The following is a 24,418-nucleotide window of genomic DNA, read 5'->3' as shown; positions in this document are numbered from 1 at the left end:
AGAATTTTCTCCATTTACAATACTCGAATCCGAGACATTTCTTAAAGGAAACAAGTACGAACCGGGGACCTTGTTTAAGGAAAACAAACGTCGAAACGTTTAAACCAATTCTTATTGGTTGGGAGGTTATATTTTGATTGTGATAATGAAAGCGAATGGTGCCTCCGAAGTTACTATATATTATTAATTGGTTCATATTTAAAGTCAATAGGGAAATAAAATTACAAAAGAGGGAGAGGTCAACTTTTGGGGAATCAAAATGACTTAACTGCTACCACCAACACTTGGCTCAAGTGATTTGGTACTTGTTCTTATTAAGTAAGATTTCAGGTTGGAGTACTATGAATGAAAAAAATCATTGATTGGAAAAGCTTTATCATTTAATGGGCCGACTCAATTTGAATTGGATTAGTCAAGTCATATTGGACTTTTGAATACCATAGCACACCAAAAAAATGACTTCACTGTATCATTTCGTGGTCAAAGTTAAATCGATGTAAGATTAATTTTAGTTATTCGGCTGGTTATATTTGTAGTCCCACTGAAAATAATATATATATATAGTAATTTAAAATACTTTCATGAGAGCATTTCATTCGAGCAATGTGGAGCTTCCAAAAGCATCCAATTCGAGCGATAAGGAGGTTCCATAAACAATCCATCAGCTCGTGAATGATCTCTGATTCACGTCCCATATTAATATATAGATAGACTACATTAACTGATTTTACATTTTCTCAAGTTTCCATTTCTTGAAAATCCAAATTGTCTCATCAAACAATGAAAGATCGGCACAATGCGCAGATAAATAGACTAGTTTAATCGTAATCCGCCATCAATAAGTTGAGAATATACATGATCCCGCTAAAAAAAATACTTAACCGTAAACATACAAATTTTTAAGAAAAAACGAAAAATCGATACTTAAGAATAATTACAGACTCTACTAAAATAATTCAATTTGGGGAGAGGAAGAGAAGAGAGAAGTGGGTGGACCACTCCCTTAGCTAATACGCCTCAAACTGTTGCATGAATCTACAAGGAATCGAAGGGAAACGGATTAAAAAGAGAATCTTCATCATCGTGTTCTGGCACCCAATAAAATAAGAATCATAATTATTAAAATTGCTAATAAAATTGATGGCAATGCATTGTACTCGAAACTTAAATGGTATTCAAGCAAAAAAAGAAACCTAAATTGTAGCCAACGTCTCACTCTTGTGTGTTGGTTATTATCCTAAAAACCATTTGCCCAAAGGAATGAGGATGCGGTCCACCAGCATATATATTCAGCACAACTTAAAAAATTCTAAATTCAGCAAAATTTTCGTTCCTCTTTCTTCTCCCTTTTTCTAGCCTTTACTAATCTAATTTTTGCACGTTCTACGAATTTATTATTTTATCTATTCAGCATTGTTTCTACCCACTTATCATGCTAAAACGTAATACTAGTTTTACATACTATTAGTTCACTCAATATTTTAATGTGATCGTCAAACTTGTGCTTAAAATATGAATATAAATTTAATAAAATTGAAAGTGTTCAATACAGTTATACCAATATATTTTTTCATATTATAGGTTAACGTGGTTAAATTTTAAACATACGATAACTTTAATGGTTCATTATTACTCAGTTTTGATTAAAAAGATGTTGTATTTTCCAATTAATATTTCATTGTTTGTAAATTATATTTATTTTTATTGCAATTATTGTTCTTGCAAGTCAATTTTACTATATGTAAAGATAGATTTTACTATATGTATAGATAGATTTTACTATATGTATAGATAGATTAGGCATACGTGTCTCTTTCCTAGCATTAAGAAAAGAATTAGTGGGCGATGTTTCGACAACAGTGTGTATATATAAATATATATGTAGACCGCCTATTGTGAGAATTTACTTATTTATATATATTTGTTATATAGATTTAAGCGATGGATTGATATTTCCAAACGAAATCTATAGCATGTGTGTATATGAATGCATTTCTCGATGGGCTTTGCAATGACAAATAATATGCTCATGGAAATCATAAACTTCAGTTTCTACATCGACGGAGTTGGATTGTATTGACCGGTGTGAATTGTGGTGGTAGATAGAGCACTACTTGAGATATTCTGACTTGACTTGGCCAAATATTAATTCACTCTCCACCGTCATATATAATATAAAGTCAAAAAATGGGAAATTGAGGCATTCCCTATCACATATATCCTCATCATTTTGGAGTCAATTTTGTGCTAGTTTCGTACTCCCGATTCTTTTGTTGATTAGAGGATACATCAGCTAATTCGATCAGATTGGATAAACCGTACAGTTATCGGAATAAATTTCAATGGCAAGCTCCGAGTCAATTTCAATGGCAAATACTTCAAGGAAAAAAAAAAGGTATAACAAAAATGATTAGAAAATTTTCTTTTCAATTACAAGAAGGTTCATATTTCCAATGAAAGAATAAATAAATATAGTTCACTTGGAAAATGAATTAGAAAATTTAAGATAAAGGGTACGGAAAATTTTACTGACTAAATGAGATCAATGGAACTCGAAATCTTTTAACATTAAGCAAAATATATATTATTGCATTACATTCTTTTTCTAGGATGTTGTAAAAATTTGAAGGCACTCACAATTTCTATCATATTGTCATATTTGGTATGTAGTAATTAATTAGTTGTCGGGTTCATAAGCACCAAACTTAATTGGGAATAATATACTCGGCACTGGTCTAAGTGTGGGTGGGTAGTCAGCACTGACGGGCTGAACTGAAGTAAAAAGACATGCGAAGGTTTGCTTTCTTTTTCTTTTTTTGGGTATTTATGAACAATAAAATATCATATTAGAATGTGAAATGTTTGACCATTTCGAGGATTTATTTGTGTTTTTTTTACAAGTGGACTTAGCGTAGAGGAGGGAGCTGAAATCATTTCACGAATATATAGACACTCAGCAATCCAAACAAGACCTTTGACTTTTTATGTATGAAATCGTTTCAAAAATTCTAATCCCTTTTGTCGCCCTTCAATTCCTCTTGTTTCATCCTTTTTTTTTCTTTTTTCTGTTTGTCAATTAATTAATATTATTTATTAATTTTTTGCTTGACTGTTTCAATTGTGTTGAGAGAATCGTATTAGCTCGGATGGCAATTGTCGTTGTGTACAATTCATCATAAGCTCCCATTCGATACTCCGTGGTTTATATGTTGTCTCTATATAAGACTTTCATTTCTCTGTATTCCAAAGTAACTCTTATGAAGATCCTCATATAAATTACCCTCCAATATTTTCCTGTGGACATGCACGCCCTTCCGCCATAGTGTCCGATTTTTCTTATAAGTAGGTCTATGTACTTGTTACGATGGATCAAGAGATGGAATAAGTTTAGTGCTTCGTCTTTATTTACGTCGAGTCTTCACATGAAATAATTGCAAGTCTAAAAGATATTCATTTTGAAAAAATCTTCGTACTTTATCATTTAGTGCACGAAACACCGATAGATTTGTAGCAAATAGGTAAGTCTGCTTACAATTAATAGATGAATAGTGAGCAACATATTAGACGTATGATAAAAAATTCAATAAGTCTTGGATTTCGGCCCATTTCTTAAAAAAAAAATTCCTCATAAATTTGTTTTGTTATGCTCACTGTCTTGTCGGGAAAAAAAACCCTTCTTTTGTTTGTTTTTCCATTATAAGATCATGCTTTAAACAATGTTTCAGCACTGACAATTGAGAAATCAGATTTTGACTTCTTAAGTCAAACTTTGTATGTTAGAAAGTCAGCCTGGGTGGCCAGTTCGGCAAAAATAACTAGAGGGAGTTAGGAAATTGATGATAATTCTAACACATTCACTTAATTCAAAACACTAACAACTAATAAAAAATAAGTATATATATACATATAAATGATTGGAAAAACTGGAAAAGCGCATATACGTATATATATTTGGCCAATATATGCATATATTATATGAGGAAGGGAAAGGAATTAAATCGAGCATGCTTAATTTGATTGATGATATTAATATTTATTCCCTAATTTACCAAAGTGGTTGTTCACAATATTACCATCCAAACCACTATGGATTGATTAAAGCCTTCAGAGTTTGTTCTCCATATAAAAATTTTAAATTCGAGTCTTATTCATACTAGAGAAAATTATGGTTGGAAGAGTTCTATCATTTAGTGAGTTGATCATATTCAAATTGAATTAGTTGGCCCCGTTAGACTCCGAATACTAAGGTGCACGCCGAAAAAAATCCAGTTCATGCTTCATCTGATTAGATCAGATTGATCAAAATTAATTACCAATACATCAATCAGATTTGGTGCTTTCGTTTATTTAAAGCAGTAAACCTCAGGTTAATAGACCAAGCCATCGATCTCGTTTAAAAGGAAAATCATAACGGGAAAGTGCGAAGTGCTAATACGAAATAATGGTCCTAAATCTGATCGAGGGTTTGAATTTTTTTTCCCGATTTTCAATAGGATTTGAGGATTATTCTCTTAAATTTGAGTATATTTATCGTTCATTGGGAATGGTTTTTGGCCATAAAGATGAAAAGGGCAGCTAATGCATGCATTGCATTAACCGGCTGCTCTATCTATAATACGATGAAGTGACTCACGCCGAATTAGGTGTCTCCGTCTATCGTCCAAAGAGACAAGCCAGCCGTCCATTGGGTTCGCCAACCACCTCCTACTTTACGTACGCCAAAATCAAATAAGAAATCGACACGAACCAAGCTCATTTATTTCTCCTTTTCTTCGAGTCAAGGTGGGAGTCAGTGTTATTGCACGACCAACAAATTGTTAGTTGAATGGAATGTAAATATCAATTTTCGTAACGAAAAGGATATTAGTATGAATTCGGGGAAGCATATTTCTTGAGAGGAATAGTAATACTAAATACTCAAATTTTCGAAATTAGAAGTACATGTCGAGCGAAGTATATAATTACACCGAACAACATGACAAATATCGACTTATTTCATTTTGAATCTTGTGGGAATATGGACTGTAACTTGACAGGGATGCGAACTCTTAAGCAAGGTATATATTTATGACGAGGCAATAACTGTATACAAGGCATTATTCATAGGTGCAATGGGATGGCATGATTAAGACATGAATCACGTGACCAACTTACCTATATTTGTTTGCAGTGTAAATTCTTGATATGATGTAGGTTTATTATTTCGTAGGATCAAGTAGAAAATAATTGGACACTGATATTAAAAATAATCATTATTTAATAATAAATGCAATTGATTGTCTTAAAATATGCACCTAAAAACTGTATTGGTATAGTCACATGAAATATGTGCCCTTGACTGTTATCGACATTCCACTCTTCTATCCTTATTAATGTTATTTTTCTCCCTCTTTTTTCCCCCCTATTGATATATAGGATCTTTTAATACACTAAAACTGTTGTTTAGGGCTGCCACGTGTTGTGCTCTCATCTTTTTATGTTCTCATATTATATTTATTAAATATAGTTGATTGGAGTTTTAGATAGGTCGATAGTATTTGATACGGCACAATAACACGATATAAGACAGAGTTAAACAGGTTTAGGTTAAGGCTAAATGTGTTTTGAGTCTAAATAGGTTAAACCCGTTGAAATACGATAAATAAACGTGTTTAAATAGTTTCAACCCTTGTAACTCATTTAAAAGATCAATTTATATTATATGTTATCTTGTTAATAAATTTGTTTCACATATTGTATAAATTTATAGAAGAAAATACATTAAAATTATCTAAATTTGTTTATATAAATCACCCGTTTACAGTGTTTTTATCGTGTTAATCGTGTAGTAACGTGTAATTAAAGTTAATAGTATCATATTATGTAGGTATAATATGTACTTAAAGATAATAGTTTCATATCGCATGGGTAAATATACATACACATTTAGACACGCTTAATTAAACGGGTTAGACATGTCGCATCCATGTCAACTTGTAATTAAACGTGTCGTGTTCGTATTTGAAAATCTCGACACGTTTATTAAACAAATAATGTTCGAGTTTAGAACTTTTTCACACAAATCCGTTTGGACACGACTTATTTAAATATGACACGACACATATTGTCACCGTCTTAGAGCATTAATTTTGCTCAGCTGAGTTAATTGGAGCTGTGCTTATCAACCAAAAGCCAAAAGATCAATTCCCCATAGCTGTAATGAGTTTTTTTTTTTATTAAACCCTCATGATCATGATAAACGAAATGGGCAAATGTCCTAAAAGAGCAAAATATAGAATATTGCATTTCACATATTTTTTCCCCATAATATATTAGTTCTCATGAGATCACTTACAATGCGTTTATTTTCGGAGTTAAAGTCACGAATTTGTGATTGTGATTGTGATTGTAGAAGAAGATAAAAATATATGGGGTCCACCAGTTTGACTTTTGAAATGTGAAATGAATGGAAGGTATAGATAATTAATTATAATGGGATTGTATTTTAATAATATATGGGGCCCACCAGTTTGACTTTTGAAATGTGTGTTTTGAGTTAAAGTTAAAGTTAAAATCTTAAACCACGACTTTGAAAATAAACGGAGCATTAGATTGCCATATGTACTAAAAGGATCAAAATATTGGCCCCGTTTGTTTTGTAAAAATTTGATTTTAACTTTAACTTTAACTCAACACACTACACAATAAAAACACACGTTTCCTAAGTCAAATTTATAATCACATCTCATTTGTCATTTTCCACAATCAAAATCAAAATCAAAATCAAAATAACTTTAACTCTAAATCCAAACGGCCCCTTAAATACTTGCACACCTGATTTTTTGGTTGTAATGAAATCATCAGGAAAGTCATTCAAGTTTTGATTTAATGAGTCATAAGAGCCAAATTAATCATTGACAAACTGAAAAGTTGGAATGTTAAATTTGCGAATGGTCAATGTACTAAAAGAGCAAAATATTATGTACATATATGCGTGACCTTTTTAAATATTTAATTTTGCATCTACTAATCTATGTGTACTATACAATTAAATAATGTAAAATTAACCACAGTGAGTGTATTAGAAAAAATCCACGTTTGTTATTCTCGCGGCAAAGCGCGAGCTTTAGCCAGTTGTTATTATAAAAATATACAAATATCAGTAAATATCGGATTGTTTTGGATGCGTATATGGTTTCACAAAAAATCGTCTTTTTGAAATATATGTTTCACTAAGAGGTAAAATTCTCTTAGCGTGAATTTTCATTCATAAACTTGAACTCGAGACCTTACTTAAGGGGAACAAGCGCCGAACCACTTGAACCAATCAACGTTAATAACTACCTTTTAATTTAAATAATTTGCATTTATAATTTTTATTTTTAAAATGGACATTTTCAGTATAAATAAAACTATCCCAACTGTCATTTTTCTCTTTTGTTATAGAGATAATTATATTTCTTTTTCCGATTACAAGATAATTATATTTCTTTAAAATTGAATTTGTCAATTCTAATTTTAAGGTGAAATAACATTTTATATTTACACTTTTAACATTATTTTATTAAATCTAAAAAGAACAAAACTAGGAATGCTATGTAATTTCCCAGAAACGAATTACAATTTTAGTTAATTTCATAAAGACCTGGAGTAATGCCCACCTAACCTATCAAAACTCTTACCACCATGATCGCTTGCAAGGTCTCCGATAATTGCCATCGATAACCGAGCTGAGCTCCGGACAAACAGCTAGAGCACTAGTTCGGCCATACGAGGCATGTTCGGGGGCAAATGATGCTCCGATCACAGTCTTTGCGTAATTGCAAAATTAACTAATTTGTCTTTAATATTATCAATACAAAAAAAAAACTCTCCTAGACAAATATTTTAATCACATATAATTTTTTTTTCCATTAATAAGTGAAAACATCTTATAACATTATAACACGCATTCTTGTCTAAGAATCAAGAGGTTCTATGGTACACAAAAATCAATTTTTTTCTTAGGATAACTCATTCTCCTTTATTTAATTTTTTATTTTATTGTCCTACATGAATAAAATTTTTTATAATTGAAAAAAAATTATTTTGTGAGAAAAATTTTAAAAATAAAAGGACTAAATTAGATAACTGGCAGCACGCCATGGAAATTGCAGACCCGCAGCAATGGCGGGCTAACGAACACTCGCCACGTGATTCATCTTTTTCTATCTCTCCTCCCTACATGGCAGGGGGTAGCTCGAGCTCGAGCTCCCATGACTATCTGTGTCCTCTTCCTATATAAAGCCCTCCTCAATCCCTCCAAATATCCAGAGCAAATTTCTTCTGCCCCCAACCAACCGCGCATTTCCTCCCTCCTTGGCCAGAGGAGAGTTGATCCCGATTCCCGTATTCAGGTGAGACCCTCGGCGTCAATCCCCCCCGGATCGATACCGTCCCTTGGAATCGATAGATCTACTCACCCCGTCCACCCCGATTCCGATTCGCGTCTGTTCTTGTCCAATTCGATGTCCCCGAGGACGAGTTATGCTCCCGCTTGTCGTCTAGCTCGAGTCAGTTTAGTTAGGCCAATGTATAAAGCCCGGGGAGATCTGCTTGGTTTGTTGGGGAGTTAGGTGATTGGTTTCGATTTGGTCTCGATCTCAGTGGGGTTCGGTCACGCACATTGCTTACTGCAACGTGAAGAGATCTGGTGAGGCGTAGTTATGACTTCTTGGTGGGTTCGCGAGTTGTTGGGGCACATTTGTGTGGGTTCGGTGTTTAGGACAGTTGTTTCTGTTGGGAGGTGATTTATGGCGCCACTTTGATAGACGCATCCTTAAATTCCTCCTCTGTCTCCGCAGCTTTGCTCTGTTTTGCTGAGTAGTCTGTTTATAGCAATTCTCGACTCCGCTTCTCGTTCGGTTTTATCCCGTGGTTGGTGCGAGTCGTGCTCATCGAGTTCTTTCTGTTCACGTATTCGAATTGTTACTGCTCGAGATCTTTTTTGCTCTTCTGGCTTCTGGGTCCGTAGATGTTCCCGGACATAACTGTGATCTGGGTCTTTCTCTGTGATCTTTGTGGTCGTCTTGTCTTATTTTCACCGAATCTTTGTGTCCTGTTGCATCTGATTTGCGGCTAATGCATCTTGCAATATTCAAGATTTTGAATATTGAATGGTGCAGCTTTTGCTGAATTCTGCTTTTGCGGTTATTTGCTAGAATAGACTGTGATAACTCTGAATACGTGCAGATCTTGCTGATCCGAAATCATGGCCTCCGGACAACTCTTCTCGCGCACCACTCAGGCCCTGTTCTACAACTACAAGCAGCTTCCGATTCAGCGGATGCTTGACTTTGACTTCCTTTGCGGTGCGTATTCCTAAGTCTCATGTTATGCACCACTCCTGGTTTGCTGCTTCTGATATTATTGCGGAATTTTGTATTATATTACAGGTAGAGAAACCCCATCTGTTGCCGGCATAATCAATCCCGGAGCTGAGGGATTCCAGAAACTCTTCTTCGGTCAAGAGGAAATTGCTATCCCAGTACATTCCACGTACGTCATATGCTCTTTCCTTATTATTCTGTCATCCAACATTATGTCTTGATGACAAGTGAAATATGACTCGAACTTTTCTGGCTGGAATATGGTTCAAAATTTGAAAATGACCGATATAGGTAAATTAGATCTGTAGTACCAAATCAAAATGAGACGAAGTCTAAAATAATATTCTTTTTCAGATGCTTCACCACCCTCTACACCCCAAACCCAACCCCCGCCCCCGGGTGATAAGTATTTAAGAGTGTATATGCGTCATCTATTTATTATAAAAAGAACTAAAAAAGTGATTTACTTCATCATTCATACCTGTTTACCTAAATAGTAGTTACAACTTAACTGAAATTTTCTTGACATACTCTCAGCGATTCTTTTTAATTTTTGCAGCATTGAGGCAGCGTGCAATGCCCATCCAACTGCTGATGTTTTCATCAACTTTGCATCATTTAGAAGGTAAATATTTATATATCAATTAACAATTATTCTAATTGTTTTGTTTTCCCCTACACGGTTTCTAATGGTAGTTTCTTCTTTTATGAAGTTCTGCTGCCTCATCCATGGCTGCACTCAAGCAACCAACCATTCGAGTCGTTGCTATAATTGCTGAGGGCGTTCCAGAGTCGGACGCCAAACAGCTGATTTCTTATGCTCGTGCGAACAATAAAGTGAGGGAAATTCAACATGCTGGTCCATAAAATTTTTCATATCGAACTTTAGCTTTTACTAATATGATGCTGTTACAGGTTGTCATCGGCCCAGCTACTGTTGGAGGAATTCAAGCTGGCGCCTTCAAGATTGGAGACACTGCTGGAACAATCGACAACATCATTCAGTGCAAGCTATACAGACCTGGATCTGTTGGTTTTGTCTCTAAGTCGGTATGTATTTACGGAAGTCAGGTTCTCTTTAACTTAGCGGCATAAATCGTGCATAAAACTTAAAGTGATAGCCCTTCTATGCACCATTTTAATAGTTTATTATCACTTCCTTCAAATGCAGGGGGGCATGTCTAATGAATTGTACAACACAATTGCCCGCGTTACTGATGGAATCTATGAAGGTACATATGGTGCATTTAAGTATACCGCAAAGTGGTTTTCTTACAAGCAGGGCCTGGTCTGATATTTGAAGGCTATGACTTTGACTTCTCTCTAGGTATTGCTATTGGAGGAGATGTGTTCCCTGGTTCCACTCTCTCTGACCACATTTTGAGGTTCAACAACATCCCACAGGTACATATTGAGTTTCTAATTTCATTGCTCCCTATTTGCCTGTGTTAGATATACTATCTGAAGATTGTTCATTAATTGATGAATCTGTCATGTACAAAGATATATGCCTGTCTACATAAAATGTGGTCCACTAAATAACCGTTTTCCCTAATATTGCTGTCTTGTCTTTCTCAGGTTAAGATGATGGTTGTTCTTGGGGAACTAGGTGGACGAGATGAGTACTCCCTAGTCGAAGCCCTAAAGCAGGGGAAAGTGAACAAACCAGTAGTGGCTTGGGTTAGCGGAACTTGTGCTCGCCTCTTCAAATCAGAAGTACAATTTGGTCATGCTGTAAGTTACTGAATATTCATCCTGTTGAGTCTATCTATTGTAATAGAAACCGGTAATTGTAAAACTTCTGCTGGTTTTTAAACCCCTGCCACACAATCTGAATCAGGGGGCAAAGAGTGGTGGAGAGCTGGAGTCGGCCCAAGCAAAGAATCAAGCACTAAGGGATGCCGGAGCCACTGTCCCAACTTCATATGAAGCCTTCGAAGCTGCAATTAAGGAGACATTCGACAAGCTGGTAAGCATTATTACCTCCTGTACTTCTGTATCAACGAGAATTTGTCAATATTCTATAACCTGCTTCCCTTATGCTTAATGCCTATTTCTCAGGTTGAAGAAGGGAAGATCCCCCCAGTGAAGGAAGTTACACCCCCACAGATCCCTGAGGACCTTAGCACTGCAATTAAGAGTGGGAAAGTTCGGGCTCCAACTCACATTATCTCAACAATCTCTGACGATAGAGGTAAGGTTTCAAGAAACCTTTTCTTTTCATTCTCCTTTCCCTGATTTCGCTTCTATATGGTGTAACTATTTTCTTCCTTTATTGACTGAATGACAGGTGAAGAGCCTCGCTATGCCGGTGTTCCAATGTCTTCTATCATTGAACAGGGCTATGGCGTGGGTGATGTTATCTCTCTCTTGTGGTTCAAACGCAGTCTTCCCAGATACTGCACTCAGTTTATTGAGGTAGGTTCTTCCATTATTTTAAGCTTTGCATGAACTTTGTTCTCAGCAACCAATGGCTTTTTACGTTGTTGTGCCAAAAATTTGTTATGTAGGTTTACTTTTGCACCAGCAAAATATAAATTTCTGAGAAAAATGTGATGCTGCATTTTGGATCTGATTTCCTCTAATTTGTGCCAGATATGCATCATGTTGTGTGCTGACCACGGTCCATGTGTCTCTGGGGCCCACAACACCATTGTCACCGCAAGAGCTGGAAAAGATCTTGTGTCGAGCCTTGTGTCGGGTCGGTAGTGAAAGTTCTTCAATGATTTAGTTTTAGTCTGCTCGCTTTCTGGGTCATCGATATCTTTGGCTAAATGGTAAATGGTTGGTTTCTGTAACAGGTCTGTTAACAATTGGTCCCCGTTTTGGTGGAGCCATTGATGATGCTGCCCGATACTTCAAGGATGCTTGTGACAGGGTAAGTTGAAGATTGTTACCATTACTGAGGCTTATAATTGTAACAGTTACCTAATAGGCTAATACTTGACTTTTTGCTGTATCAGAGTCTTACACCATATGAATTCGTCGAAAGCATGAAAAAGAAGGGCATTCGCGTACCTGGGATTGGGCACAGGTATACATCAAAATATTTATTGTTATGTCCTGTCTTTTGGAAAAAAGAGAAATGGAACAATGGAGATTTCCACGCCATTGCTTTTTGTGGGATGTTTCATAACCTGGTGTGTGTGAAGTGGAATCGGATGCATTATATTCAAGACACTTTTCTTGCCTTGATTCACACGAATTAGAAGGGAACGTCTTAAGTGATATGATTCTGAGCAGGATCAAGAGCAGAGACAACAGAGATAAGAGAGTCGAGCTCCTGCAGAAGTTTGCTCATACTCACTTCCCTTCAGTGAAATACATGGAATATGCAGTCCAAGTCGAGAATTACACCCTCTCAAAGGCGAACAACTTGGTCCTCAACGTGGACGGAGCTATCGGGTCCCTCTTCTTGGATCTCCTTGCTGGTAGCGGAATGTTCACGAAGCAAGAGATCGATGAGATTGTTGAGATTGGCTACCTCAATGGGCTCTTTGTGCTGGCCCGCTCCATTGGTTTGATTGGGTAAGCCAACTTCTTCTCAGCCTTATAATCTATTGGGCCTCCTTGGAGCTGACGGAAAAGGACTTATAACCTTTAAAAGGTGTTTTCAAACTTTTTATAAAGCCAGTTTTTCAGAAAACAATGTTTTGGCGTTTCTGGAAACAAACTCCAAAATCCTCAAACACACGACCCTCCTTCACTGGCTCCGCCAAACAGCCATCCCTACCGGCCACAGGACACCCGTGATCAGTTGTCAAATGCTAGTTGCCGGATTTCAGTCACTAATATTGGTTCTTTGGAATATTGGCACCGGGCATAGATTTGTGGATAACAAGTTCTAAGAAATAATGGTTTTGAAAACATGTCCAGGGGGTTCCCCCTATCTTTACTGTGTTCTTTCGAGATATATGTTTCTTCTCATGATGTTGCTTGATTCCTAGATATTGTCAATTCCGGTTCTGTTCTTTACCTAAAATTTTTCCCGTTCACGCACCCATGTTGATAAAGTGGGGACCTGTTTTGGATTGATGAGATAGTGTTAGTGTCAAATCTTCATAATACAACACAGACGTGACTTCTCAGTGACATAAAGGCTACAATTGCATGGTCCTGAGGGAGACATGCCGATAAATCCGTGTTCTTGAAGATATGCTTCATTCACTCGGACCTATTTTATCGACTCAACCCCTTCTTGCTGAATATTGCAGGCATACCTTCGATCAGAAGAGATTGAAGCAGCCTCTGTACCGCCACCCGTGGGAGGACGTCCTCTACACCAAGTGATGTGATTTACACAAAGGCGACGATCGTTCTACATCCGGCAAGCAAATCCTTTTTCCCGTCCTCGGAGTCCTTGCACCTGAAATTCACTGCTATTTTATTTGGTTTGTAGGATAGTCTCTTAGGCTGCCAATGGGCAGATTGTGGGAGTACCTTGATTTGTATGCTGCTGTTAAAAGGGTCTATTGAGGAACAATTTCTCAAAATCATTGATTTAAAAAGTCGTAATTTCTACATTTTATGTTTTTTTTTAATTAAATGAAATAAGCAAACATGTATGTAGAAAGGGACTGGAGTTGCATCCTTTTGTAAGAATCTTATCCAGTTGTACTGTAATTCCATAATTAAGAATATTCTCAATTTGGGTTTGCGTTCAAAAAGTCTTCTGCTCTTCTAATCTCTCTCTTTTACCTTTCATATATATATATATATATATATATACATACATACATACATACATACATACATATATAATATAATATATACATATATTGATGAATAGACATAACCATTTCTTTTAGTGCTTAAATATTACTTGCTTTTAATCCTACATTTACCATATCCTATGTGGTGATAGGAAAATGGAATGAAATAGTATACAAACTATGGAAACAATGAGTAGGAAAAAGCTCCAGCCGAAGGTTATCGACCGTTGTATACCATCCATCATGATCGTTGTTGTTTGCGGTAGCTGTGTCCTAATAATGTATGTTGATATGTAGAAAGATCTATGAAAATACTTTGCCAAATTTATCATATTTAAATATAAAAAAAAACTTAAAATGGGGATGGATCGACGAAGATTGAGAGATGCAATCATCTCTTTTAAAATTTTGACGTCCTAAGAAAATTAGATATTATTTCTCAAATTTTGATTAGATTCTTCTTCTATACGTCTTCTTTCCATAGAAAAATATTTTCCTATTTATGTCCATCCAAAGTATCGATATTATTTCGTAATTATAAATAAAACTAGGGTGACAAAAGAATATTCATCAGCAATTGAGAGAGAGGGAGAGAGAGACTCGACGATGAGTGAGATACGTACGTCGATCATCAGTTTCAGCGAGAGATTATTCGGTGATTCTACCTCATCACGTGGCGTGAGGAAGCATCAATTAAATTGTAATAAACTGAATAAAAAGTCATAATCACTCAATTAATTATAGTAATTTTTTTTAATTGAAGCAATCTTATTGGTTTTTCCTCATCACATCCTTATGAGGTAGGATCATCTAAAACTGAGTAAAATGCAGGTACCACCCTCGAAGTTTGTGAAAATTGCACTCTCCTCGTTTGTTGGCAAAATATGCAAATAACTCCTGTTGACCCAAATTGACCGATAGACTTAAAACGCTGTTAGTTTTATTATATATTTTTTTCTTTTTCGTAGAAATTGTTGGAAACCCCAAAACCGAACGATACCCAAACGACACATAGAATAGAAATCATCTTCGTATGAAATGAATAAGCACACCAACGCCATTGATTCTCGCCTTCCCAAATCGCTATCACCATTGCTTCTCTTCGTCGGGGAGTTGCTATCGAATTAAGGCAAGAAATGCGCTCTTTATAATGATTGTGTTGTTAAATTATGAAAAAAGTGTAAAAAAATAATGAATAGTTGAGAGAAAATAATAATTGTGTTGTTGAATTGTGAAAAAAGTAATGAATAGTTGAGATAAAGTAATGATTGTGTTGTTGAATTATAGAAAAAATAATGAATAGTTGAGAGAATTTAGTATTAAAACTTAAATTGAATTGAATAGTTCAAAAAAATTAAAGAAAAATAGAAAAGTAATAATTGTATTGTCGAATTGAAGATAAGTTAAGTTGAGTTGAAAACTTTTTTGAATCTAAACAAGGCCAAAAAACTGTTATTCAAGAGGGTTTTGAGATTATAAGGCAAAAAAAAATGAAAAGACTAGGATAGTAGCAGTATGTGGTGCAAAGGATATGAGCGGTACTTTCGTGCTATTTCTAATGCCGATGATGCTACATTTGGGATCAAGGCTTATACGGAGAAGCATATGTGCGTAAAGAGACATCCTGGGAGACCTAGGAAGAATAGAAGAAGAGAGCCTGGTGAAGCACCTGCTGTTAAAAGATCTGCAATAGTTCGATGTGGCACTTGCAAGCAATTTAGGATCTACGTTCTTTATAATGCTTTATATTCTTACTAATTCATATACTTATCTAATGTTTGGTTGTATATAGTTAATGTGACAGGGTAGAAGAGCTGAGGTCACAATTCAAGAGCTTATTGAGGCTAACTTAAGTGGCCCACAGGCGTTGAGTTAAGTTTCAAGTGCTGGTAGAAGGTCCGAGGTAAATGATAGAGGCAAGGGAAAAGCTGTGAGCGAATGTAATAGGTCTACTTAAAGCCAAGACACGAAAGGTGGTAACTCAAAACTCCATTTATTGCTTGTTTATTGGCTTGAGCACTTTTATGAATGAGTAAAACTCACATTTCCTTTCCCGTATTTTTCTGATGTATCGATGATTCATTGGAAAAGTCTCAGATCAAAACCATTATATTTGGGCATTGAGATCAGTTTCTTTCTTTGTTGAATGCATGAAGCTTATCGGGAATTCTCGTGGATTTAGATTAGGGACATGTTTCGAGAAGCTAATGGAGTTGTAGATGGACATACTTGATAAGCTAGGAATTTGGATTATGAACTTTGTTATGAGTGTATTTTGATTGATCACCGTCCAATATGATTTTCGAATTTATGTTTGATATTTCGGGGGTCTATTACGATTGCATTTTTGGTTATGAGTGCATTTTGTTGATCTCGTCGTGTCGACTATGTTTGGAATGATGCTTTTGATGGGGTTTGTTTTTCAATTGAATTTCTATAATTAACATTTTTCGTATTGATTCAATTATTTTTTCAACTGTACTTTTTTATAAGTAAAAAAAATATTTTATTATGATTGTATTTTTTTTGTTATGATTGCATTGAAATATTTTTGTTTTTTACCAAGAAATTTACTCCTGGTGACTGAATAAAAGAAGGAGAGGCTAACATTCATTTTTGATCAAATTGATCAAACGGAGTTTTGTGCATATTTATCCAATAAATGAGAATGAGTGCAATTTCATCGATACTCCAGGAGAATTCTGCTTTTACCCTTTAAAATTTTCTCAGCTTCAGCCGTCATTACTTCTCGGTCCTCTCATGTCAAGCGACAATTAATTTATTACTAACATTATAAAAAGGTAAAGACTTTTTTTGTACTAAATATATAATAATCCGACAATAAACAGCCACGTGGGGGCCATACGTGATAATATTAAATTAAGGATTCATGAAGTCCTGTAGTGTGTAGTGAAAAGACAGAGTTCATCCATTTTCCCAATATATATATATATAAGATAGTGTAAATTCCTGTCCCAGCCCTCCAATTTTACGAGGTTTTGCAATCGGGTCTCTCTTACGCGTAAATATCGAGAAAAGTGTCAAACTTGAAGTTCTTTCTTTTAAGTTGGTAAAGTTTTCTGAATGAAATCATGGGGAAATAGAGCATTAGTGTTGCGGTCTACTCTGTTCAAGTGGTAACTTCAACCCCGATGTGCTGAGAGTGAGAACCTGAGAGACTTCGGTGAAAGTAGGTGCATGGAATTTTGAATGGAGGGATTAATATGAATTCTAATAAATGAACTTCGGGGTAGAAATCAAATTAATTACAAGTTTAAGGACTAATATCAGACATTTTAAAAATTGGAGGACCAAGACACTAGCGAAAAGATCTGTGCTGTCAAAATGTTATCAGCTCCGTGGCCCTCACTGCGCGCGATGGAGTCACCGACCAATAAAACGCTTCTTCACCTTTTTTCTCCACGTCCACGCCCACAAGAAATTCCACGTCGGAAAGTCAAATAATAATAAAACAATATAATAAAAAAATATGGAAATTTAAGGAAATTAAAAAAACCGGCAGGAATCAAGATTTTTTCTCTCTCTTCCCCTTCTTCTTCTTCTTCCCCGCTCTCTCTTTCAAGCGGCAGAGAAGGGAAAGATCAAGCCCCCGCATATACAGCTTTTTCCTTCGTCTTCTTCCCTTCTCACTCTCTCCCTCCTCCTCCTGCTTCCTCCTTTTCCATAGCGCTGACAGTATCGTCGTCAGAGGAAGGGACGAACTTGCCGACCAATTCATTGCCTTTAGCTGATTCCATGAAGTTCTTCCCAGCTGGGTCCTCTTATTTTCTCGTAATCGACTGATTCCTGAGTCGGGTTGTGCTGGATTACGTTTACCCGCTTGTTGGGTGTCCGTTGAATTGGGAGAGTGAAGTGGGGAGAGCTCGTCGGCGATGGCCTCTACAAGCAAAGGTGCAACTTCACAGTCGCAGAAGCAGCAGCAGCAGCAGCAGCAGCAGCAGCAGCATGCTCAGTCGTCGCATAACAACACCAATTATAGCATGAGAGCAATCGCCGACTCTTCAGTCAACAAGGCCATTGCCCAGTACACAGTGGACGCCCGCCTCCACGCCGTGTTCGAGCAGTCGGGCGAGTCGGGTAAGTCCTTCGACTACTCCCAGTCCATTAAGACCCCTGCCCAGTCCGTACCTGAGCAACAAATTACGGCCTACCTCTCCAGAATCCAGCGGGGCGGCCACATTCAGCCCTTCGGCTGCCTGATGGCCGTTGATGAGTCTACCTTCCGGGTCATAGCATACAGTGAGAACGCCCATGAATTGCTCGGCCTCAATCCACAGTCAGTCCCGAGCCTTGACAGGCCCCCCGAGACCCTTTCGGTTGGGACCGATGTCAGGACCCTCTTTACTCCCTCCAGTGCCATCCTCCTCGAGAAGGCCTTCGGTGCCCGCGAGATCACCCTGCTGAACCCCATATGGATCCACTCGAAGAACTCAGGGAAGCCCTTTTACGCAATTCTACATAGAATTGATGTCGGGATTGTGATTGATTTGGAGCCTGCCAGGACCGAGGACCCTGCCTTGTCAATTGCAGGGGCGGTCCAATCCCAGAAGCTAGCTGTGAGAGCTATTTCTCAGCTGCAATCTCTCCCGGGAGGGGATATTCAGCTGCTGTGTGATACTGTTGTTCAGAGTGTGAGGGAGCTTACAGGCTACGATAGAGTTATGGTGTATAAGTTCCATGAGGATGAGCACGGGGAGGTCGTAGCGGAGTGTAAGAGCCCTGACTTGGATCCCTATATTGGGCTCCACTACCCTGCCACCGATATACCGCAGGCCTCGAGGTTCTTGTTCAAGCAAAATCGCGTTAGGATGATTGTGGATTGCGACACGAAGCCTGTAAGAGTCGTGCAGGACGAGGGTCTAATGCAGCCCCTCTGCCTTGTGGGCTCCACCCTCAGGGCCCCGCACGGGTGCCACGCACAGTACATGGCAAATATGGGCTCCATCGCTTCCCTTGCTATGGCCGTCATCATCAATGGGAACGACGAGGAGGTGGTGGGAGGAAGGAATGCTATGAGGCTCTGGGGCCTCGTGGTTTGCCATCACACCTCTGCTAGGTGTATCCCGTTCCCTCTCCGGTATGCTTGTGAGTTTTTGATGCAAGCGTTCGGGCTTCAGTTGAACATGGAGCTTCAGCTGGCTTCCCAGCTTTCAGAGAAGCATGTTCTTAGGACACAAACGCTTCTTTGTGACATGCTCCTTAGGGATTCTCCATTGGGGATTGTTACTCAGAGCCCCAGCATCATGGACCTTGTAAAGAGCGATGGGGCTGCTCTGTACTACCACGGGAAGTACTATCCCCTTGGGGTAACACCTAGCGAAGCCCAGATTAGGGACATCGTGGAGTGGTTGCTGGCCTTCCACGGGGACTCCACAGGCCTCAGCACGGACAGCTTGGCCGATGCTGGCTACCCTGGGGCCGCCAGCCTCGGTGATGCGGTATGTGGGATGGCTGTGGCCTATATAACCAAGCAGGACTTCCTCTTTTGGTTCCGGTCCCACACTGCAAAGGAGATCAAGTGGGGTGGGGCCAAGCACCACCCTGAGGACAAGGATGATGGGCAAAGGATGCATCCGAGGTCGTCCTTTAAGGCCTTCCTGGAGGTGGTGAAGAGTCGGAGCCTGCCATGGGAGAATGCAGAGATGGACGCAATCCACTCCCTACAACTCATTCTAAGGGACTCCTTTAAGGATGCAGAACCAGGCAACTCTAAAGCTGTTGTGAGTGCTCAGATGGGGGATCTCGAGCTCCAAGGGTTGGACGAGCTGAGCTCAGTCGCCAGGGAGATGGTTCGGCTTATTGAGACTGCGACTGCCCCTATATTTGCCGTGGATGTTGATGGGCACATAAATGGTTGGAATGCTAAGATCGCAGAGCTCACGGGGCTTCCGGTGGAGGAAGCTATGGGGAAGTCCCTTGTTCACGACCTCGTATACAAAGAATCTGCAGAAACTGTCGACAAGCTTCTCTTTCATGCCTTGAGAGGTAACCTTTACTTCCTAATGTTCATGAATGATCTAGCCTATAAATTCTAACCTCATGAGATATGCAGTCTTTAGAATATTAGAATAGCATGCGGAGTTTGGGACAGATTTGGTATGATGGTATGTGGATAACTAGGAGTAGCATTCAACATTCTCATTGGGCCTTCCTGAGATTCCATTCCCTTTCCTTTCCTCCGTACATAGTCTTAGATGTCCATGGTGCAATCCATGGGGAGTTGTGCCAAGCACCCTGGTCCTTAAAGATACGGTCATGATCTGCCATTAGTAGTCTCAGTCTGTAAACTCTAGAATTTCATGAGTTTATGTCGGGCAATCATAGGAAAAGTGTTTATTTGATCAACAATTGTTACTTTAGCTATTTATAGCTGCAAGTCCGAATGTACAACCCTCATTACATCAAAGAAAATCCAAGAACAAAAAGTTAAAGATTATAATGCCGTAGCTTGAACTTCATTGTGTCCATGAAGCATATCATTCTCAGCTGTCGTTTTCTTCTGTGGCAAATTTTCTTATCTGGTAATTGTACATTAATTTAATTTGCTATTGAAATAGTACAGGTTTAGATTCTGGTTATTATCGGAATATCCATCATTATGCTGGCTTAATTTCTGTAGGTGAAGAAGACAAGAACGTTGAGATAAAACTGAAAACTTTTGGTCCTGAGAGCCATGACGAGGCAGTTTTTGTGGTAGTGAATGCTTGCTCCAGCAAGGATTACACGAACAACATTGTTGGGGTCTGCTTCGTGGGTCAAGATGTGACTGGCCAGAAAGTAGTGATGGACAAATTCATTAACATACAGGGCGACTATAAAGCTATTGTTCACAGTCCGAATCCTCTGATCCCTCCAATATTTGCCACAGATGAGAATACTTGCTGTTCTGAGTGGAACACAGCCATGGAGAAGTTGACGGGTTGGCCTAGAGGAGAAGTGATGGGAAAGATGTTGGTAGGAGAAGTTTTTGGCAGTTTGTGTCGGCTGAAAGGACCTGATGCTATAACGAAATTTATGATTGTCCTTCACAATGCCACTGCAGGTCAAGATGCTGATAAGTTCCCATTTTCATTCTACGATCGAAACGGGAAATATGTGCAGGCTCTGCTGACAGCAAATAAGAGGGTAAATATGGAAGGACAGATTATTGGGGCTTTCTGCTTCTTGCAGATTGCGAGTCCCGAGCTTCAGCAGGCTCTGAAGGTTCAGAGGCAGCAGGAGAAGAAGTGTTTCTCGAGAATGAAGGAATTGGCTTATATTTGTCAGGAGATCAAGAACCCTTTAAATGGGATCCGATTCACCAATTCGCTTTTGGAGGCTACGGAGTTGACTGAGGATCAGAAGCAGTTTCTGGAGACCAGTGCAGCCTGTGAGAAGCAGATGATGAAAATAATTAGGGACGTTGATCTCGAGCGAATAGAAGATGGGTGAGATTTTTCCCCTTAATGTTTTTTTCTTGCTGTGCTTGTCATCGTTGTTGGGGCTTATTGGTCCCCTATAATATTTGAAATTGATAACCGTCAATCCATCTTGAAGATACATCATTTATATTACATGTCAATGAAATTTTTACTTGACATCAAACTGACATTGGTGCAAAATACAATCGGGATCATCTGGCATCGTAATTTGAACTTCCATAAAGGTGTGTGTAAGTGCTTGGATGCTTATGGAGATGATCAAAACTCTTCTCTTACGTCCTTGATGTATTTTTGCCATAATTCAGAAGTCTTCAATTTTTTCAACAAATCTTCCTTTATTATATGGGAGCACCATTAATTTCTCGGAAATGCTAATAAGCATTACCAGGTTAAGAATTTTTCAGAAAAATGTTTCTGATCCTGCTTCTGGTGAACTTCAGATGGTCGGAAATTAGGCAAACCTTTTGTGTGTGACAATAAAACTTGAATGGCCAACCTCAGGTCTGTATATTCTATCTAATGAAAGATATCTTCTCTCTAATTAGTGTCTAATGATCTAATTCTTTTGAAATTAGTTCCTTGGAGCTCAAGAAATTTGAATTCTTCCTTGGAAGCGTCATTAATGCCGTTGTTAGCCAAGTCATGATATTGCTGAGAGAAAGAGGTCTACAGTTGATTCGGGATATCCCTGATGAGATAAAGACAATGGCCGTCTATGGAGATCAATTAAGGATTCAGCAAGTCTTGGCAGACTTCTTGCTGAATATTGTGCGCTGTGCTCCGTCCCTAGAGGGTTGGGTGGAGATTCATGTCCGCCCGAGTCTTAAACAAATATCTGATGGGCTCACTGTGGTGCATACTGAATTTAGGTATGTTTTGATTATACTAATATTATATATTCCATATAAGTTGCCTTTCTGTTAGGTTTCCATCTCAATGACAAGTCTCCTGCCTGAGAAAGTTCTTGTCAGTTTATTTTATTCTCGAACAACTGTTGAAATTTTATTCTCTGCTCCATATGTAGTTTCTGTTCATTTCTCTGTCGAGAGTTGATTTGCCTGTTAGTTGCATGAAATTTTGAGGATTTAGAAGTAAAGGCATTGTTCATACTAACCAATAATGCATGCCCGTCGACAAGAATAAATAATGCTGCTTTAGGTTTTTTTTTTTTTGGGTAAATTGCTTTAGGTACATGCTGTATGTTACTAGCTAATAGGTTGTTTACATGGTTTGTTTAGTGCAAGATCTCTTGAAACCCAATTTATCCATCAGAAAAGGGAAAGAAATAAACCGCATCATTGCATAGAATAGCCTACAACATATTTAGTGCGATAACCATTCTGAGAGAATAAAAATGGATTAGTCGACATGTCAGTCCTCAGTCCCAAACTATTTGACTTGAAGTCAATACCAGATGGGTGAAATTTGCTGTAACTGTCATCTTTGGATGCGTTGAGCAGAAGCTCTTGAAATTGCTATTCGGTGATTTTCTTTGAACAAAATGCCTCTGTTAATCTCAGAAAAGGATAAACAATAGCAATTAAATTAGTTTTTGTTATCACTGCCTTAACTCTGCTTAGAGCTCTGCAGCTACTACCCTGCACTCTTGACCAACTTTTGCTTATTCACATCCTTACCGTTTGAAAATGCCCGTTTTAATGTACAGTGAATTATGATTAGATTCCATGCCGTAGTTTATAAATTAACAGATTATAATTGCTTAATATTAAAATGAAAATGGGGGAAGAGAGGGAGAGGCTCGGAAGAGATATATATCTGGTAGATATAAGTACACATGGTATGTTGCATCCATAGGTTACTAGTTAACTTTTTAGAGATAAATGCTAAAACAATGAGAATTGTTATTGAAGTTCAATGAACTTAGCTAACCGCTCTAGAGAGTTCCATGGAAGGGTTCCTTGGATTGCAATTCGCATTCTAATTAATGCAAACTTAATTGATTTCTTTAAATCGTTTTTGAGGATTTCCATGTTTCTGTCCAGTTAGATTATATCTCAAATCTTCAATGATTATACTTTTATGAGCAAATCCAGTTGCGGTGCTTGCATATTATTGACCGCTTTTTGTGTCGGTTTCCTCTTGTTGAAGGATGGTATGTCCGGGGGAAGGTTTGCCTCCCGAACTGGTCCAAGATATGTTCCATAGCAGTCAGTGGATGACTCAAGAGGGCTTGGGCCTAAGCATGTGCAGGAAGATCCTGAAGCTCATGAATGGTGAAGTCCAATATATTCGAGAATCGGAGAGATGCTATTTCATCATAATCCTCGAGCTCCCCGTGCCCCCTAGACCACCGAAAAGCCTGGAATAGAGATTCTCGTGGGAAAAAAAAAACAGATATGGGAGTTAGAACTCATGTATCAGCATTCTCCACAAAATGCTCAAGAATCCAGGATGAGCAGAGCCCAATGGAGGCTCAGTAAAACGCTAACTCATCTTGGGATGTCTTTCCTTATTTGGCCTTTGGCATCTGGCCCCGTCGAAATAAATGACTCCTCATAAATGGTAACTGATTAACTTCTTGAACAGAAAAAGAAGACCGGTACTGAAACTGAAAGCTGTGCAGAGAGGGAAAGAGGCTCGTGTGGTTGAAGCCTGTGAATCGGATGATTTGTAGAGTGGCAGTCTGTGCTGTAGGTATATTGACTGCATAAACTATTGTAAAGAGAACTTTCTTTTCCCACTTTTGAGTTTGCGGAACGAGATCGTTCCCTTCTAGAGGTTAGAGTTTATAGTCTAATGGACCTTACCTGCGTAATATGTCGAGATTTGCTTCTCTTTTTGCAGCCTGAATCTGTGATTGCTTGTATTTTCCACCCGTGTCAGATTAGTATTGAATTGCTCTTGATATTCCCTCCGGGGTTTTTGTATCAATGAGATGTTTCTTCTTTTGGTCCAA

At 38.1% G+C, this 24,418-nt stretch overlaps 2 protein-coding genes across 6 annotated transcripts; both read left to right on the top strand.

Moving 5' to 3' along the window:
* The first annotated feature begins 8,140 nt into the window (after window positions 1–8,140).
* Window positions 8,141–14,014, top strand: LOC116208381 (ATP-citrate synthase beta chain protein 1). Of its 4 annotated transcripts, none has more exons than XM_031541778.1 (17): window positions 8,141–8,375; window positions 9,211–9,329; window positions 9,414–9,516; window positions 9,907–9,972; window positions 10,061–10,184; window positions 10,263–10,397; window positions 10,519–10,579; window positions 10,675–10,751; window positions 10,926–11,081; window positions 11,188–11,316; window positions 11,409–11,541; window positions 11,638–11,765; window positions 11,943–12,048; window positions 12,149–12,225; window positions 12,311–12,381; window positions 12,591–12,875; window positions 13,562–14,014. In XM_031541778.1, the coding sequence occupies exons 2-17, from the start codon at window positions 9,230–9,232 to the stop codon at window positions 13,635–13,637; spliced, it is 1,827 nt and encodes a 608-aa protein (XP_031397638.1). In that variant the 5' UTR covers window positions 8,141–8,375; window positions 9,211–9,229; the 3' UTR covers window positions 13,638–14,014. The 4 variants fall into 4 exon arrangements, with proteins under 4 accessions (XP_031397638.1, XP_031397640.1, XP_031397641.1 ...); XM_031541780.1 differs by lacking the exon at window positions 8,141–8,375 and adding an exon at window positions 8,652–8,671; XM_031541781.1 differs by lacking the exon at window positions 8,141–8,375 and adding an exon at window positions 8,875–8,895.
* Window positions 14,015–17,592: 3,578 nt separating this feature from the next.
* On the top strand, window positions 17,593–24,418 carry LOC116208380 (phytochrome B). Of its 2 annotated transcripts, XM_031541776.1 has the most exons (5): window positions 18,016–18,157; window positions 18,240–20,065; window positions 20,700–21,507; window positions 22,077–22,370; window positions 23,611–23,861. In XM_031541776.1, the coding sequence occupies exons 2-5, from the start codon at window positions 18,280–18,282 to the stop codon at window positions 23,828–23,830; spliced, it is 3,108 nt and encodes a 1,035-aa protein (XP_031397636.1). In that variant the 5' UTR covers window positions 18,016–18,157; window positions 18,240–18,279; the 3' UTR covers window positions 23,831–23,861. The 2 variants fall into 2 exon arrangements, with proteins under 2 accessions (XP_031397635.1, XP_031397636.1); XM_031541775.1 differs by having other exon boundaries at window positions 17,593–20,065; window positions 23,611–24,418.

Source organism: Punica granatum, chromosome 5 (assembly GCF_007655135.1).
Source record: "Punica granatum isolate Tunisia-2019 chromosome 5, ASM765513v2, whole genome shotgun sequence".
NCBI lineage: Eukaryota > Viridiplantae > Streptophyta > Magnoliopsida > Myrtales > Lythraceae > Punica > Punica granatum.
Note: the sequence above shows the minus strand (reverse complement) of the source record. Positions and strands in the feature narration are given on the sequence as shown.